We start from the raw sequence: 16,725 nt of genomic DNA, 5'->3' as shown, positions 1-16,725 counted from the left end.
CCACACACCCAACTGAGTTACTGGAGAGCTTTACCTAAGCCATTTATGGGCTCACAATGGAGCACCAGCCAATTTCCCAGCTCCCCAGCCTTACACTCCTGCTGGAGTATAAACCCAGAATTATACCATCTTGTAATGCATAGGGATCTGTACAGTGCAAGCTCATTAATATGGTTTGCTTCCCCCTCGATGTGGGAAAGATATGCACCAAGCCTTTGCTAGCTGAGCACTTCACTTAGAAACGCACTGGTTAAGATAAAAACAAGTTTATTAACTACACAAAGTTAGATTTTAAGTGATAGCAAACAGCTCAAAGCAGGTTAGCCAGGAAATTAAACAAAAACACAATCTAAGCCTAATGTACTAGATAAGATTTGAATCAGAAATATCTCGCCCTGATTGATGATACAAGCAGGCTTACAGATTCTTGAGGCACAGGCTATGTTTGCTCTGCAGCCTGGATTCCCCTCCCCTGTTCCAAGTCCTTTGTCTTCCAGAGCTTCTTTGAGGTGTTGAGTTGGGGAAGAGTGAAGACCAGACATGATGTCACTCCCCACCTTATATAGTTTCTCCATGTGGCAGGAACCCTTTGTTCCAAGCTAAGTTTCCAGCCTAGCTTGTCAAAAAATACAAAATGGAGTTCAGTATCATGTGGTCTGGTCACACACCCTTGCATGCCTTGCTGAGTCATAATAGCCATTATTCCGAGGCTGGCTGAAGCGTTCCAAGGTGAGGACAAACCTTTTCCATGGTTCTTTGTTTTGCTGATGGGCCGTTAGCACTGTCTAGCTTCTTCACTGTTGTACCTGAAAGGCTAGCTGTGGGTGTTTCCAACTTCACAACATCTTTCAGTAACACATACATAGCAAAACTTCATAAGGTCACGTACAATAATAACACAACCCAACAGGATATTAATGTTCAACAGATCAAGACTTTTAGAATGATACCTTACAAGGCATACTTTGTATAATATGCCCTGAAAAAGAACAAGAAAAAATCTGCACAGACACACCCCTAGAACCCCAACCAGGGGTATTCTATCTGCTACCCAAGATCCATAAACCTGGAAATCTTGGACGCCCCATCATCTCAGGCATTGGCACCCTGACAGCAGGATTGTCTGGCTATGTAGACTCCCTCCTCGGGCCCTATGCTACCAGCACTCCCAGCTATCTTTGAGACACCCCTGACTTCCTGAGGAAACTACAATCCATCGGTGATCTTCCTGAAAACACCATCCTAGCCACTATGGATGTAGAAGCCCTCTACACCAACATTCCACACAAAGATGGACTGCAAGCTGTCAGGAACAGTATCCCCGATAATGTCACGGCAAACCTGGTGGCAGAACTTTGTGACTTTGTCCTTACCCATAACTATTTCACATTTGGGGACAATGTATACCTTCAAATCAGCGGCACTGCTATGGGTACCCGCATGGCCCCACAGTACACCAACGTTTTTATGGTTGACTTAGAACAACGCTTCCTCAACTCTTGTCCCCTAATGCCCCTAGTCTACTTGTGCTACATTGATGACATCTTCATTATCTGGACCCATGGAAAAGAAGCCCTTGAAGAATTCCAACATGATTTCAACAATTTCCGTCCCACCATCACCCTCAGCCTGGACCAGTCCACCCAAGAGATTCACTTCCTGGACACTACAGTGCTAATAAGCGATGGTCACATAAACACCACCCTATACCAGAAACTTACTGACCGCTATCCCTACCTACATGCCTCCAGCTTTCATCCAGACCACACCACACGATCCATTGTCTACAGCCAAGCTCTAAGATACAACTGCATTTGCTCCAACCCCTCAGACAGAGACAAACACCTACAAGATCTCTATCAAGCGTTCTTACAACCAGAATACCCACTTACTGAAGTGAAGAAACAGATGGACAAAGCCAGAAGAGTACCTAGAAGTTACCTACAGGAGAGGCCCAACAAAGAAAATAACAGAACGCCACTAGCCATCACCTTCAGCCCCCAACTAAAACCTCTCCAATGTGTCATCAAGGATCTACAACCTACCCTGAAGGCCGACCCATCACTCTCACAGATCTTGGGAGACAGGCCAGTCCTTGCTTACAGACAGCCCCCCAACCTGAAGCAAATACTCACCAGCAACCACACACCACATAACAGAAACACTAACCCAGGAACCTATCCTTGCAACAAAGCCCATTGCCAACTCTGTCCACATATCTATTCAGGGGACACCATCATAGGACCTAATCACATCAGCCACACTATCAGAGGCTCGTTCACCTGCACATATGCCATCATGTGCCAGCAGTGCCCCTCTGCCATGTACATTGGCCAAACTGGACAGTCTCTACATAAAAGAATAAATGGACACAAATCAGACGTCCAGAATTATAACATTCAAAAACCAGTTATAGAACACTTCAGTCTCTTTGGTCACTCGATTACAGACCTAAAAGTGGCAATTCTTCAACAAAAAAACTTCAAACCCAAACTCCAATGAGAGACTGCTGAATTGGAATTAATTTGCAACCTGGATACAATTAACTTAGGCTTGAATAAAGACTGGGAGTGGATGGGTCATTATACAAAATAAAACTATTTCCCCATGTTTGTTTCCCCCTCCCCTACTGTTCCTCAGACGTTCTTGTCAACTGCTGGAAATGGCCCACTTTGATTACCACAACAAAAGGTTCCCCTCCGCCCCCACTTTCCTGCTGGTAATAGCTCACCTTACCTGATCGCTCTCATTACAGTGTGTATGGTAACACCCATTGTTTCTTGTTTTCTATGTATATAAATCTCCCCACTGTATTTTCCACTGAATGCATCCAATGAAGTGAGCTGTAGCTCACGAAAGCTTATGCTCAAATAAATTTGTTAGTCTCTAAGGTGCCACAAGGACTCCTTTTCTTTTTGCGGATACAGACTAACACAGCTGCTACTCTGAAACCTATAATCATACCATAATCATATTACTATGGTGAATGTGGGGTGCACAGTGTCACAGTTCTGATTTCTGAACACACTATGATACACTTGATATGCAGCACATCCCAGTCCAATGGAACTCTGGTTTAATAAAAAACTCCGCAGCTTCCCTGTTCTTTTTTGCACTCCGTTCCTCTGCATACATGCTCAGGACTGTTGTCTTGACCTTTCTCAAGTAGTAGCCTGCAGTGTAGCCAGTTATTGCACCTCATATGGAGGTCAGATTTAATGTTTATCATCACGAGTTACTGTAGGCTTTGAAGGTGAATCAGGATGAGGATATGTTAAGTTATTTTCATCCCGTTTATAAAATTGCAATTTATATTAATGAAAATGTTTAATCAACACTTTGGTTTAAAAAAAAAAAAGTCCTGTGAATTGATTTCTGTGGCTCAGCTGATACTTTAAAAAAATGTATTGTAATTTCAAATATGAATTGGGCCCATTAGAGCTATTGTATACAAACTGAGTACACAATATAACATGCAATTTCAGTTATGTTGCAAATCATGGGTTAAAGATATTCCCTAAAAGGAATCTTTTCCCCCACATCACAACTTTTATTCCCCCTCCCCAATTCAAGCCCTGAATGAATCTGAGTAAATCAAAACAACACAATTACCTAACAGATTCAGACCTGCTTTCCTTACTTTGTGTGACTCCATCAAAGATTAAGCTAGATGTGAAGAAAGTAGTTAAATCTTTCCTCGCTACTCATTCCTCTACTGCCAAATTGTATTTTACCTTTCAGTGTATTTTGTGAAGTGCTGTGTCCTCTTAGAGGAGTGCGTAACATTAAGCACATGCTTAAATTCCATTTACTTCAACTAAGTGCTTTTCAGAATTGGGGCCAGAGTGCTCTATGAATAAAAAAGAAGTGTGTGTATTTCTGATACTGTCATATAAATGTATGAAAACCTATATTCACAACAGGTGCTGCCTTCTCCTCCTCTTTCTTGCTGCCTTTCTTTCCTCCCTCCCTAATATCTCCCTGTCCGATTTTCTGGGTCTCAGGCTTTAGCTCTTTCTGCCTTCTTGGAAGAGGTTCTGTAGACTTAGACGCAACAGGTTAGCTTCTCCATTCATACTCTTTGCATGGTTTGTGTTACTGTAGAACATAAAAATTCTACCATGGGAAAAGAGAAGAGTTAGAGGGGATTAGATAGAGGTATTAAAAATAGATGAGAAAACAGATCAGTCCTTTCTTTTTCTTGTGCTTAAGGGTATAAACTGATCATCTGTTGGGGTTGGGAAGGTATTTCAAAACTCTTCCCTATGGTACAGCTTTACACAATTGGATTGGTAAATAAAGAGGTATGGGATGATTCACACCTTTCTTTGGAAGGATCAGGTATTGCCAAGGCTAGAGTCAGGAGACCAGAGTAGGCGACATTCGGTCTTGTTTTGCAAACCCTTAATTCTTAGGGTGTGTATGTGCAAGGATGTTATCAGCAGATCTTTGTTGTTGTTTCAGTTCCTCTGAGATATGATACACATCTGAAATTAGAATCTGGTTTTCGAACTGCCTTTTTTTTTTTCTTTTAATTTCAAGCCCAACAATGTTTCAAAATGTGAAATGAACTGATCCTCTCAGAAGGATGTATTTAAGTAAATTGGTACTGTATTTAAGACTGTAAACTTCCGTAGAACATAAAGCTGCAACTGGCATATTGGTTTTGGCTGTTGATTTTACAGTATGTTCTGTAATTTTATGTAATCTTCACACAACATGGCAAACTCTAAACAAAAGAATGAGGGGAAGAGAAAACCTTGAAGTCATATGTCCAGGTTATGTGGCAAAAATAGCACTTGGGAGCACACCCAAGCCTTAAAATATTATTCTGTAGCTATATAATTACAATAGATTTGAACGGTTGAAGTTTGTCACTTTCCCTAGTGCCAAGCTAGTGAATAGAATACTGCCTCTCAGAATATAGTCTTTACATTCTATTTTAGCTTGTAACTATGTTTGGGGATACTTTTAAGTGGTGTAGTCCTGTTTTGATGTTTTGGTGCCAAGGCTAACATTGTCTAATGGCAACAAATTGTAGAAATTTGTGATTTGTTTCAAGTAATATATGTAGGTTATTTTAGTTGTGGGCTCTTAATCTGACACAACACAGAAGTGGTACTAGGAGATTCCCTCCCATGTCAGTCAGAATGAAAATAGCTCTGTGGCCCTTCCCCCCGCCACCTCCTTTCCTGGCTATACATTATTATTTATTCTAATGTTAACACAATATACAGTAGAACTTCTGAGTTATGAACACCTTGGCAATTGAAGGTGTTCGTAACTCTGAAATGTTCATAACTCTGAACAAAATGTTATGGTTGTTCTTTAAAAAGTTTACAGCTGAACATTGACTTAATACAGCTTTGAAACTTTACTGTGCAGATGAAAAATGCTGCTTTTATCCATCTTAATTTAAATAAACACAGAGAGTTTCCTTACCTTGTCAAATCTTTGTTTTAAACTTTCCCTTTTTTTAGTTTACAGTTAACACTGTATTGTACCGTATTTGCTTTTTATTTTTTTATTTTTGTCTCTGCTGCTGCCTGATTCTGTACTTCCGGTTCCAAATGAGGGGTGTGGTAGACAGGTCAGTTCGTAATTCTGGTGTTTGTAACTCTGAGGTTCTACTGTAATGTGCTAGATGCTATTGACATACAGAGAACGACACAGTCCCTGCCCCAAAGAGATCTACGCAGATGGACCTTGGTACCATGCAGTCCCTCATTCCGTTACTGGGATTCCACATAGCTCAGGGGTTCACCCATGTGAAACCACTTGCATGTCTAAAGCATATCCGGTAATGGGATTGAACACTGCCTGCTTGCACTCCCATTATGCATGTGAGTAGTCCATTGGATTTTTATCAGAAACCCTTGTATGTAAAGTTACTCACATGCATAAGTGTTTCCAGCATAATGTTCCATGTTTGATATTTAACCCACGCTACCTATTTAATGTTTAAAACGTGTATTGTTTATGTTGAACCTTTGCCCATTGTTAATGTAAGCAGAGTCAGAGTGAGCTCTACCCTGACATCTGGTGGTAAGCTGTGGAAAAGGACTTCAGGGGTCTGATCTCATTTGCATGGGCACACCCACCCTGCCTAGCATGGTGGACTGCTTGCCCAAATGGTCACTTTGGCTGCTGTGGGATCCCCAGTCTCTCTGTTGTTGGGGCAGGAGTAATAAAGGGTTGTTATCCTAGTTATGTGAATCAAGGACAGTAGAACTGTACGTGGCATTTTATGACAGAGGGACTCACCCTCAACTAAGTAGCACTCACTAGGCAAGGGACATGGGTTCCAAAACCCAGTGAATTGAGAGAGGCTGGGGACAGGGGCCTTAAACTTTGACCAACTCTCCCCCCCACCCCCCGCAGGTGTAATAACAGAGCTAATTTTGGCTCCATTAGGAGCCTTGTTACATGCTGCAGAGCTGAAATCACTGATACCTAGGTCTAAGCATTAGACCTACTTTGGACTAGTGGTGCGTCAGCACTGAGGCTCCCCCTACTACCAGCTAAAAATCACTGAGAGCTGAAATCACTGAAGAGCTGAAGTTACTGAGCGCTGAAGACAAGTTGGTGAGCGGACAGCAGGATGGCTAGCGTGGAGAGCGGAGCGGTTAGCCGGGCAGCTGGTAGAGAGGAGCAGACAGCAGGACGGCTACCGGAGAGGCGTGGAGAGCAGAGCAGAGTGAATAGCAGGGCGGCTGTTGGAAAGGAGCAGACAGCAGGGCAGCTAGCGGAGAGTGGAGTAGAATGGGTAGCAGGGCGGCTGGTGGAGAGGCGCAGCTGGCGGTGAAGACTGCAGCAGAACCCCATGGAGAGGCATGGCACTCGGCCGTTGACCCGAGCAGCGGAGCATGTAAGATGCCCCCCATATCTCCCTTCACTTCCACCCAGGCTGGGAGGTATACTCCGCAGATGAACTTCTGAACTCTGGGGGGCTGCACTGATCAAGTACAGAAACTGTGGCGGGGTGACTATTGGGTTGCTGGACTTAAGACCCTGAGGGGAAAAGGACACTGCCAAACTTACTTGGGGTGGGTCTTTTGCTCATGGTTGGTGTTATGAATCCTGTTTTTGGTGTTTCCGCAACATAATGCCGCATTGTTTCCCTCCTTTATTACAAGGCTTTTGCTGCACTCAGACTCTGTGCTTGCGAGAGGGGAAGTATTGCCTCTTAGAGGCGCCCAGGGGGGTGGTATGTAATTGTCCCAGGTCACTGGGTGGGGGCTTGAGCCGGTTTTGCATTGTGTTGTTGAAACAGAACCCCTAGATACTAAACTCGGGCCTTGTTGCTGCCAACTGTGACCGGCAGAAGGGTTACATTAATAATTATTTTAATTCTTGTCTTGCTGCTTGCCAGCCAGGCTGAATTGAAGAGCTCCAATGAGAAAATTCTCCTCTTAGCCAAAAATAAGAGTGTTTCAAGTGGTAATGAGTGCTCTCCTACATTTTGTGATCAAAATGGTTAAGAATCTCTCCTCTAATTCCAAGAGACAGGGCACAATGTCATTCCTTCCTCCCTCCCCTTGAAACTTGGTTCCCTATAATATTTGAAAACTTCTGCTATGTGCTACCTATCCAACAGAGAGGTTTGCTGGTCACCACATGTGGTTGTGGTTGTGCATGGGGCTGATGGCCCCCAGCAAGAAGCTCGGTATCGGCTCGGTGGTCTGCCATGCGCAAGGGAATCTTATAGCAGAAAAGATGAATTTCTAAACAAACTGAGGGACAGGAAAGTCCTCTTGAAATGTCCTCTGAAATCTGACATCCTTCCTCTTCTTTCTGCCAAGAACCAGACAATCTCTTAGGAAGATCCTGTCTGGCTACTCCCATTTGCGGACTGGCTGTGGCTTTTCCACATGCACACACCATAAATTCTTGCGTACCTCACTAGCAGGTAATAGATGAAGGGTATGACACGTATGTGGGGATAATTAAATGGTTCTGGAGAAGTAATACAAAGAATGTGGTGTTACCTGCATCTCTGCATGTTTTGGCATGGTACTTTGTTTATAAATAAATTGTCCAATTTATATATTGTGCACTGTTTGTGAATGTGAGCCCTTTATTGTATTGCCTACTGGTTCAGCAATGTGGTCACAATCTCCTAATTTCTACCTTACTTTGTCAGTTACTTCAGTAAGGCCCCAACCCAACAAAGCATGTGAGAAGTGCCACTGAAGTCAGTGAGACTGTTCATATGCTCCATCTGATGTCAATAGGATTAATCATGTGCATAGGCCCCTGTTCAGCAGAACATTTTACCAGATGCGTGATTCCATCCCTGTTCAGCAAAGTACTTAACTGTGAGTAGTCCCACTGAAGACCTCACATACTTAAAATGAAGCACTTGCTTAAGTGCTTTGATGAACTGGAGCCAACATAGTGTGCTGGGTCAGGGCCTAACTGCTGATCCCTGGACAGGGTCACAATTAGAACATTTTAAGTGTATTTGGCAGTTTGTATAGCAAAAGTTTCACAAAATGTATTTAAAATGTTTTAAGGACGTTTTTCCACACGTGGGTAAATATTGTAGTTTTTAAGTGCCTCGTTTACTTAGGCTTGACAACTTACACACAAAGGTATAATTGTTTCATGAACTGATCCTATATCATTTATTCCTTGTCCTTAATAAAGGGGTCGGTATGTTTGAGGATTGTACTGTATCAAAATATTGGTCCAATTTATTGTTTCAGTTCCTTTTGAAATGTTTTGCCAAATGCTTCTCTGTGTTTCTTTATCAATTACGGATTGTTGGGGGGCAGTCATTACCAATCATTTTCTGTTGGCCTGAATTTAAATCTATTTAAATGTTATGCTCTAATAAAATATATAAAACAGTAGGCTCTCCTCCTCAAATATTAAACATGGAGATTATTCTGTGAACACAGAAGTCATTTTTTCCTAAAGCTAATCCTATGATCATCAGATTCCATGGATTAATCTTGATGGTTTCTTGTTAAAATTGTATAGTTTCATGTTGTGGCTTTTGCCTGTAATCAGCTGGAATTTGAGAGCTGCAGCCAGTTTTTGTAAGACACCACCAAAATATAAAGCATGCCATCAATGTATTTTTAACGTAGCATTGTGCTCCCCCTTCCTTCTAAAATATCCATGTTTATTAGTGCTGTAATAACATTATTTAGCACTTTATAGCCAAACAATGAACAAACATTAAGTAATAAACCTTCTCAGCACTCCTGTGATATATAGAAACATATTTCTCATTTTATAGATGGGGAAACTAAGGCAGAAGTGAAGTGGCTTTTCCAGTGTCATACAGTCAGTGAGTGGCACAACTGGGAATGGAACGCGGGACTCCTGACTCACAAGTCCATATGCCATCCACTGAATCATGCTAGCTTTTCTAGTATGCTATCTCCTAAAGCAAATGGACAATCCTGGTTCAGTTATGATATGGCTACTTATTTTAGGGGTAAATCCAGCCCACTCTTCCTTATGGTTCCACTAAGGAAAAAGGAAAGGCTAGAAGTAGAGAGAACAGCATAGAGGGCATGAGAGAAGATGGGACATAGGGAAATTGAAGGAAATTTCCTACTGCTCAGATGTACCATCCTTCTCCCTCCATGTACATGCCATTGAAGGGTTCCTTGCCATCATTTTAGCCAGCACGCAACCAGCCTAGCTAGCTGGGGTGGGCTCTGGATCTGCACCTTAGGGTTTGATCCTGCACCTATACAGGTCAATGGCAAAACTTCCATTGACTTCACTTGGAGTCTGTACCTTTGCTGGTATAACACATCTGTGTTGAAGTCCAATGTTTGCCATTTTTCTTTGTGCAAATAGATGTCACAAAAAAAAGCATAAATGACACACTCTACAAGTAAAGCAAGGTCAACAGTTTTACATTCACCTTTGGGATTCCCATAATCCATTTCCTGACTAAAACAATGATGACAAAGATCAGCATTACTACTACAAGCACAATCAGCACATAATGAAAACCAGAGATGTGATTGCTGTCTTCCATTTTTAATAAGAAAATGAGCAGATGGATGCTATTGAGGGATGCTGAATAAAATTGTTTACTTTTATTTGGTTTTGGTTTTGGGTTTTTTTTTTATTCCATCCAACACACAAAGCAAAAAATCTCAGATGAGTAGTTCAGATTTAGCATGATTAACCTAAGATTTCAAAAATGTGTTAAAAGTGTATGGAAAGTTTGTTCAGAAGTGCTTATATCCCAATTTCCAAAATGATCAGGCACTTAGGAACCTAGATTCCATTGACTTTAAATGGGATGTAGGCTCCTAAGTCACCTAGACACTTTAAAAACTTTTATCCATAATGTTTGATTAAAAACTATCTCAAATTATTCAACCAAGAATCTCCTAATTTTGCTGGAATAGACAATGATCATTAAAATATCAATATCTTCATGTGGTGCTTTGAGACTGCAGCTTGGACTTGATATTACACAATGTGATTTGAAATGCTACTAAATTCAATATTGTATACTGGAAGGCTGTTACAATGCAATATTTATACAGGCCTCAGCAGTTTTTCATTAAATGTAAACTAAGTAACAAATGCAAGGGCTAGGAAGTCTGTGCTGTAAAAAAATATGAGTAAGAAAAGACATTTGATTGACAATTGCTTCAGGGGCCTGATCTAAAGCCCACTGGACTCCCATTGAATTGATTTCAGTGGGCATTGGATCAGGCCAAAATTAAATTGCACTTTTTGCTACTGTTCTTGTAAATCAAAATAAACTAGGGTTGTCAATTAATCGCAGTTAACCCAAGTGATTAATGCAAAATAAATTAACTAGATTAGAAAAAAATCACGATTAATTGCAGATTTAATTGTACTGTTAAACAATAATAGAATACCAATTTAAATTTATTACAAATATTTGTGAATGTTTTTCTACATTTTCAAATATATTGATTTCAGTTGCAACACAGAACACAAAGTGTACAGTGCTCACTTTGTATTATTTTGATTACTGATATTTGCATTGTAAAAAAGAAACAGAAAATAGTATTTTTCCGTTCACCTCATACAAGTACTGTAGTGCAATCTCTATCGTGAAAGTACAATTTACAAATGTGGAACTTTTTTTTGCATAACTGAACTCAAAAACAAAACAATATCAAAATTTGAGTCTACAAGTCCACTCAGTCGTACTTCTCGTTCAGCCAATCGCTCAGACAAACAAGTTTGTTTACATTTATGGGAGATGATGCTGCCCGCTTCTTATTTACGATGTCACGTGAAAGTGAGAACAGGCGTTCTCATGGCACTGTTGGAGCCAATGTTGCAAGGTATTTACGTGCCAGATATGCTAAACATTCGTATACCCCTTCATGCTTTGACTTATAGATTACACTTTTAAAAATCGTTTTTACAGTGAAAATATTTGTAATAAAAAATAACAATATAAAGGGAGCACTGTGCACTTTGCATTGTGTTGTAATTGAAATCAATATATTTGAAAATGTAGAAAAACATCCAAAAATATTTATAATAAATTTAAATTGGTATTCTGTTATTGTTTAACAGTGTGATTGAAACTGCGATTAATTGTGACTGGGTTTTTTTTTTTTTTAATCCTTGGATAGGTTTATTTTAGGGCTATCTTGATTTTCAAGCACAGGGGCTTAAAGGGTTCACATCGGGCCAATTCTCCCCCCAATGCCAGGAGTGAGTAGTTGAATTGGGTTCAGGCGTCCTTTTCTCTCCCCCATAGCCCATGGAGGGGCTATCAAAATGACTCTATTGTATGTTACTCTACTCCAGTGGGTGAAGAGCCCTAGGCACCTCTATCACAGTTCTATTTTAAGGGGTAAGATCAGAGGATCTGCACAGTGCCTGCCTTCCCATATGCCCCCCTCATAGCTGAACTCTGTGCTGCACGAAGGGTATGGACCCTTTAACAATGGAACCCGCTGCCAAGTCCACTTCCAGCTCAGCTGTGGAAGCGAGGGCTGGATTTCTCCTATGTGGAGTTTGTGGCCTGTTGCAGGTTTTCTATGGAACATCAGTAAAGCAGAGCAGAGAACCTAGTGCAGATTCCTTCTAGGTTCTGTGTTCGCCACGCATTTCAAATCGATGGCTTTCAACATGCTGATTAAGCTGCTTCATGTAGTTTTGCAGGATGGAGATGGGAGGCCATGCTGGCAGAGCAGAGCAGGCGTGCTTTCTGGGGAGTTACTAGTAGCAATGGCATAAATGGGAAGGACAAAACTGCAGACATAAAGGAGCAGCGAATTGGGCTCAGATCATGGGGGACACAGGCGGTGCAGACATGAAAACAAAAACTACACAGTAACAAAGCTGTTTCTCCTGGAGGCTAGAATGGAAGGAGAGTAGTTGTTGTTTCTATTTTTAAATACATGGGAGGTGTTCAGACACACTGTCTATGGTGATAAGTATCTCTGCAATTCTTACCCACCCTGCTAGCCTACAGCTATTGTCCAGATCCTTCAAAGAAAGCCGACCTGTCATTTCTTTAGCTTGAATGACCATGGAAGACTTAAAACAAAAACAAAACAAAACAACCTTTTGATTGGGCAGAACTATGTTTGCAGGGAATGTAACCAGCCTTTCACTTATATAAGTTGTGCTGTAAACCATGGTTGTTCTTCAGTCACACACATTTACTGCAGCTGTTTGGCAGTTTTACTACAGCTGGTTGGCATGATGGCTGTTAACAGCCACTTATACTGTGGAACCATCTTACAGTGAAATCACTCCGTCGTCCGACTCCCCCTCTCAAATAACTTCACATTCGCTGGAAGTTCCTGCTGAGAGAAATTGTGATTTGCATTTTGCAATACATGTTGCATAATAACAATCTGAGATTTTCATTCTATTCAGTTATAAACAGAGATTCACCCTATCCAAATTCACTATAAACTGGTTCCACTATAAATCTAATCATCATGGAAGCTTATGCTGTCAGCATTGCTTAGGTTGTTGCATCCTAATCTCACTTGCACGTCTCTGCAAGAGCTTTTCTTGTTCTTTTAAAATTATATTTCCTTTCTTGCTGCAGTTTTTCTTGTCATTTTGTATTGTAGGATCAGGATATTCACCCGTAGAAGATGACGAAGATGTGTATGCACGCAATAGATATAAAGGTGAATGCTTTGCTTCTGTGCTAAAGAAAATCAGCTGGTTGCTGGGAGATCTTCTCTCTTTCCTTCCTGCATCATAAAGTCTTAGAGCGATCCAGCTCCTTGTTTGTGTTCAGATTTTTCAGACAAGATAAGCTTTTCATTTTTTTATTTTTCTAAACAATGGAAAATGGAACAAGCACTGTGCATTGTTTAGCTTACTTGAGTAAATTGCTGGGTTTTAGTGCCTTCACCCTTGAAAGGTCAAGCTGCTAGCTCATGAATATTAAAAATAAGCTGTCTTCTGCCTCTTTCATACCTCATAGCCAAAGCCATCAATGATAATCCTGTTCAGAAGCTGGACCTATTGATGGTAAGGTATGGAAGCCCATGAAAGAGAGCTTGATTTTTATAAGCTTCTTAATATAGTCCTTGACATTTCAGGTTCATCTTGCAACCTGGAATGAAGAGTAAAATGTGTTTGCCAATGAACATACAAGACATTAAACAAAATATGCTGGCACATTAATGAGATAATTGAATTCTGCAAGTATAGAAATCAGATTCAGATTTTCTTCCCTATTCCAAACAAGTTTCCTGACCAATGGGATCTGATAGCAAAATCACTGGTGAGTCTGTGACATATGTGCCTATTTCTTGAAGAATCTGGTTCCACACACAGCCCCCTGCCTTCCCCTCACCCCAAAAAAGTCATTTTACTGAGGTTTTGCTTCAGCAAACTAGTCTATGGACATACAAGAAGACAGTGTATTGCATTGTTGTGGTAACATAGAAATATTGGGTATTAATGTAGCTTTGCTTAATGTTGGTACTAGACAGAGAATAAAACAGGATTTTTACACAAGGATATGCATGCAAATCTATCAGCTACTTATGAGTACCAAAGGAGAAGGTACAAAATACTGTCTGTCTTACGTTTTTATAAATATTTATTTTGCTCCCCCACCAAAGTGTATCCCAGTGCGAAAATTCTGCTTTAAAAGTATAATCAGAAAAAATGTATTTGCCCATAGCTTTATGTGGTAAATGTGTTGTTCTTTATCTTTAACATTTAATCCTCTGTGGATACTTAAACAAAGAATTCAAATGATTCACTAAAGATAAATTAATGCCAGCTGGACTGTGGATTAGTGGTGAAAATGTAGACTCTGTCTAGGAACTGTCTTTTATAAAAGCGATCAAAAACAAATTCTTTCAATGGCTGCAAGGATGTCACAGTGGTATGTGAAACACAGTGCTTTATTCACACAAATATTAAAAACTGTATTGAATTTGGAAGCTCTAATGTGAGCTTTAGTAACAGATTAGACAACTCAGATCCAAAAATCAAAGGCATGAAGCTGAGAAGACCTAAGTTGTATTAACTTGCTTGCATTTATTTGAGTTGACAAGCAGGTCACTTAAAAACAAAAAAAACCCCAACAACAACACAAAAAAACCCAGATATGGACCTGAGTTGCTAAGGTTGGATCAGAAGTTCACCAAAATGTGAGGGTGTTCATATCCAGGGTTTTGGTTATGGACCATCTCTCCTTGTAAAAATTTCAGAGTATCAAATATACTAACCATTATGCATGCCTTTTGAAAAATGTACATTAGTACATGCCTAGCATGGCATGGTGTGTATGTGCATCTTAAGCAGAGCTATGTAAACCCAGCAGATTTTCAGTTCGCAACGCTATTTGCAAATTAAACCCTATAGTTTGTTTGCCAGGGGTTGGCCACATGCCAAACCTTCCGTGCTCATCTGGATGTCTTTCAACCAACTCAGACTTTCAAGGAAACATCTCTATGGAGTTCCTTCCCAACAACTTAGCTAAGAGTTCCCTTCCTCCCTGGTGACCCCTCTGTTCAAATGCCTAATTAACCAATAAGCCCCATTGTATTAAAAAAAACCCTCTGCGTTTTGCATGCTGAGCTTATAGGAACACTGATCCAAAGCCAGCATTTGGGCAGTGCTGAAAGACACTTTGGAAAATGCCGCTGTCAAGAAGAATGCTTCTTCCCTAACTGACATGTAAGATGCCTGCTCTACCTGGGGTTCCCATGAGAAGAAAAAAGCCCCAGAGTGCATTACTTTGTTCACCACAGCACAAAAGCCACTTTGATCCAGGCCCTTAAGCGTACCTCTACACTGCAGCTGGAAGTGGGCCTCCCAGCCTGAGTAGACAGGTATGTGTTAGTACAACTCCAGCAAGTGCACTAAAAATAGCCATGTGGATGTTGCAGTTCTGTAAGAGAACATAAGTATGTCACTGAGTTAAACAGCTTCAGAAACAGGCTGTGCTACTTTAAAATGCTTTTTGTGAAATAAACTAGAACCCTGGCAGTCACACGCTTTTCCATTCTCAGGCTCTCCACTTCCACTGTCCAATGCTGTTTCTGTGGTTCTAGTAACAGCACAGTAGAATTTATGTGGAAATTTAAATTTCCATTGGGGGAGATGTTAAAATATCTCACCATTTTTATGTAGAGGAATTATACACTGAATAAAAAATACAACATGTATGGTAGATGAAATAAGAGCACATTAAATATGTTCATGGGACTAATCCCAAATATGAGGAAAGACATTTGAAATGTGGAGATGAAATTAATCAACAGAGCCAATAATAAATATCTGTGAAACTGATTCCATTTGTGAAAGGCAACTTTTAGATGACTCTTGTGGTTTTGCCACTGTTTAGGCATGAGGTTCTGGAAACACTCCCAGATCCCATAAAGGCTCATTATATACCTTCTGAATGTTGCGTGCTGTGTGACATTTCAGTGCTCGTCTTCCTTTTGGCCTACACTCTTACCTCCTTAAGTGGTGTCCTTGTCAAATCCCAGAATTAAGCAGAGTCACCTTAGGTATTACTTGGATAGAAGACCCCCCTCAGAAAACTCACTTGTTGCCCCACCCCCACCCCCAAAAAGTAGTTTTGGCTTCCTAGGAAAGGTTTGTAGCTGACACACCCCAGTGTGCATACTGAACCAGTGCCCCAGCATGGTATTAATGGAAGCTTTGCTGATGGAGGATTTCTCTTGAATATGTATCTTTATAGTCTTGACCACCTATAGTCATTAAAGACCCCCCTCCCCTTTATTTTTGCAATAATTCAGTATGGGTATTAATCCCAGTATTGTGGCCAAATGCCAGTTCTGCTCTGATTTGACACTCCCTGTGATCCATTGAATTTCATGTCTAACCTATACTGGATGCTTTAGAGGAAGATGAATCACATACTTCAGGCCAGTTTTCTGTGTTTCTCCATTTGTGTGCAAAGTGCTGGAATAGGTTGGGGCTGGGGAAAAGGTGACTCTCAGACATCTTTGTGTTTCCTCTGTTCTGGCCCCAATCCCCAGCACAACTCAGAGCGGCCCAGCATCATTGGCTGCTTGGACCTTCAACCCTGTTCCTCATCAGCTTGGTGCCTTTCTGATGGGATCTCTGCACCTCCATTCCTAAATTGAATTTAGGCAAAGTATTTTTTCTTTCCTGAATGATTGTATAGAATTGCTGGTGGATGAGTGCCACATTTCAGGACCAGTGTGTGCTATCATATTTTAAAGATGAGCCTGAACCAAAACCCCAGATCCAAACTCTTCAGATTTTGGAACAGTTTAA

The 16,725-nt window shown here is 40.8% G+C and overlaps 1 protein-coding gene across 2 annotated transcripts in view; it reads left to right on the top strand.

Annotated features, from left to right (window-relative positions):
- Nucleotides 1-16,725, top strand: part of SRPX (sushi repeat containing protein X-linked) — a 69,879-nt gene that overhangs the window by 29,750 nt on the left and 23,404 nt on the right. The window contains exon 2 of one of the 2 annotated variants that reach the window (XM_037902370.2): nt 13,059-13,118. The exons of the other annotated variant lie outside the window; for it this stretch is intronic. Within the exon in view, the coding sequence (XP_037758298.1) occupies nt 13,059-13,118 (60 nt within the window). The remainder of the gene's footprint in view (nt 1-13,058; nt 13,119-16,725) is intronic. 2 annotated transcript variants of the gene reach the window in all.

The sequence above is a fragment of the Chelonia mydas genome, chromosome 1, assembly GCF_015237465.2.
Source record: "Chelonia mydas isolate rCheMyd1 chromosome 1, rCheMyd1.pri.v2, whole genome shotgun sequence".
NCBI lineage: Eukaryota > Metazoa > Chordata > Testudines > Cheloniidae > Chelonia > Chelonia mydas.
The sequence above is the reverse complement of the archived record's forward strand: the minus strand, read 5'-3'. Positions and strand labels throughout refer to the sequence as shown.